Raw genomic sequence first — 1,297 nt, 5'->3', positions numbered from 1 at the left:
GTCTCTATGTCCTTTATAGAAGCGTAAAATATGAATTTGATCATGTGATGATCTTTAGCAAAGTTGTTGTGCATGAGCCCACGAAGGTTTCTGAGCTGGTACGACCAATTAATTAAAAAATTTTCTTTGAAGGATGGACAAGTAATCTTTTTTGGTGAAATCAGTAAATAAATCTGAAATTAAAAATGTTTAATTTGTTCATTTTTTGTTTTTATAAGATTCTGTGTTAAAAATGTTACAAGACTTCTGTGTATTTATGACAGTTTAACTTTTCTCTATAAATTAAAATTTTCTCGTAGATTTAATTTAGGAATATTATCTTCCAAGGCTTATTCAATTCTTCAATTTGTTACTCTTGATAAATAAATAAAGTAGAAGGGTCAATATGGTCAATTATTGGGCACAAGGAAATAGTTTTTCTAAGCTAATAAAAATGAAAGTACATTTTTTCCTTTAACCATTTTATTCTTCTCAAATTGCTCTTAGAAAAATAAAATTAAGGGCTATATAATAGAGCCCAATACTACATTACTGAGATTTTTATTAGTTTATCGATTTTTTTTGTCGGTAAGATAAATTTGTTTATAAATAAGATTTAATAAGGTGAACGATGACTCGACGAAAAATGCCTTTATAACTCTAGCATTTATTGATTAGTTTTTTTTAAAGGTTTAATTTGTAATGTCATATTTATCGATGTTCCGTTTCGTGCCACGTTTGTGTAGATTTATTATCAAGATCATTTATTCAGCTTTTTATTTTCTGATTTTTTAATATTTTTTATCTATTGTAAACGATAAAGTACTTTGACCAATATTACGAAATACTTTAAAAAAATGTTTTTTTTTTTAATTTTGTGTTGCTTAAAAAGATTAATTAATTGAATAAAATCTATTATCAGAGATGAGGCAGAAAGACTTGGTCGAGCTTTAGGCTGCAAACTTCTGAGAACTTCCGTCAAAGAAGACGTTGGAGTGATGAACGTCTTTAGGCATTTGGCGACTCGTTGTCTTCTGGAAATGCGTCGAAATGAAGAAGATGATGATTTCCGGATGTACTCTTCAGGACCAAGAACACCTTCCGTTATAAGTAATAACTCCTTTCTTCATTATTTCAATTTATTTTCAGTTCATTTTTTATTTAACCATTTTGCTTTATTGCGAGAATTTCAATCTCTGGTTCCATTTCTGAAATAATTATTATTATTACACCATTAAGCCATTTCCCTTTCGGGGTAGGCGTGACTCATTCGGTAGGGGAAAGGAGTAGTGTGTGGAAGGGATAGAGATTTTTCAGA

The 1,297-nt window shown here is 29.5% G+C and overlaps 1 protein-coding gene across 3 annotated transcripts in view; it reads left to right on the top strand.

Moving 5' to 3' along the window:
- Nucleotides 1-1,297, top strand: part of LOC117177100 (ras-related protein Rab-23) — a 46,751-nt gene that overhangs the window by 31,849 nt on the left and 13,605 nt on the right. For all 3 annotated transcript variants that reach the window (XM_033367590.1, XM_033367588.1, XM_033367591.1), the window contains one exon: nucleotides 902-1,089. In XM_033367590.1, the coding sequence (XP_033223481.1) occupies nucleotides 902-1,089 (188 nt within the window). The remainder of the gene's footprint in view (nucleotides 1-901; nucleotides 1,090-1,297) is intronic.

The sequence above is a fragment of the Belonocnema kinseyi genome, chromosome 7 (genome assembly GCF_010883055.1).
Source record: "Belonocnema kinseyi isolate 2016_QV_RU_SX_M_011 chromosome 7, B_treatae_v1, whole genome shotgun sequence".
Taxonomy (NCBI): domain Eukaryota; kingdom Metazoa; phylum Arthropoda; class Insecta; order Hymenoptera; family Cynipidae; genus Belonocnema; species Belonocnema kinseyi.
The sequence above is the reverse complement of the archived record's forward strand: the minus strand, read 5'-3'. Positions and strand labels throughout refer to the sequence as shown.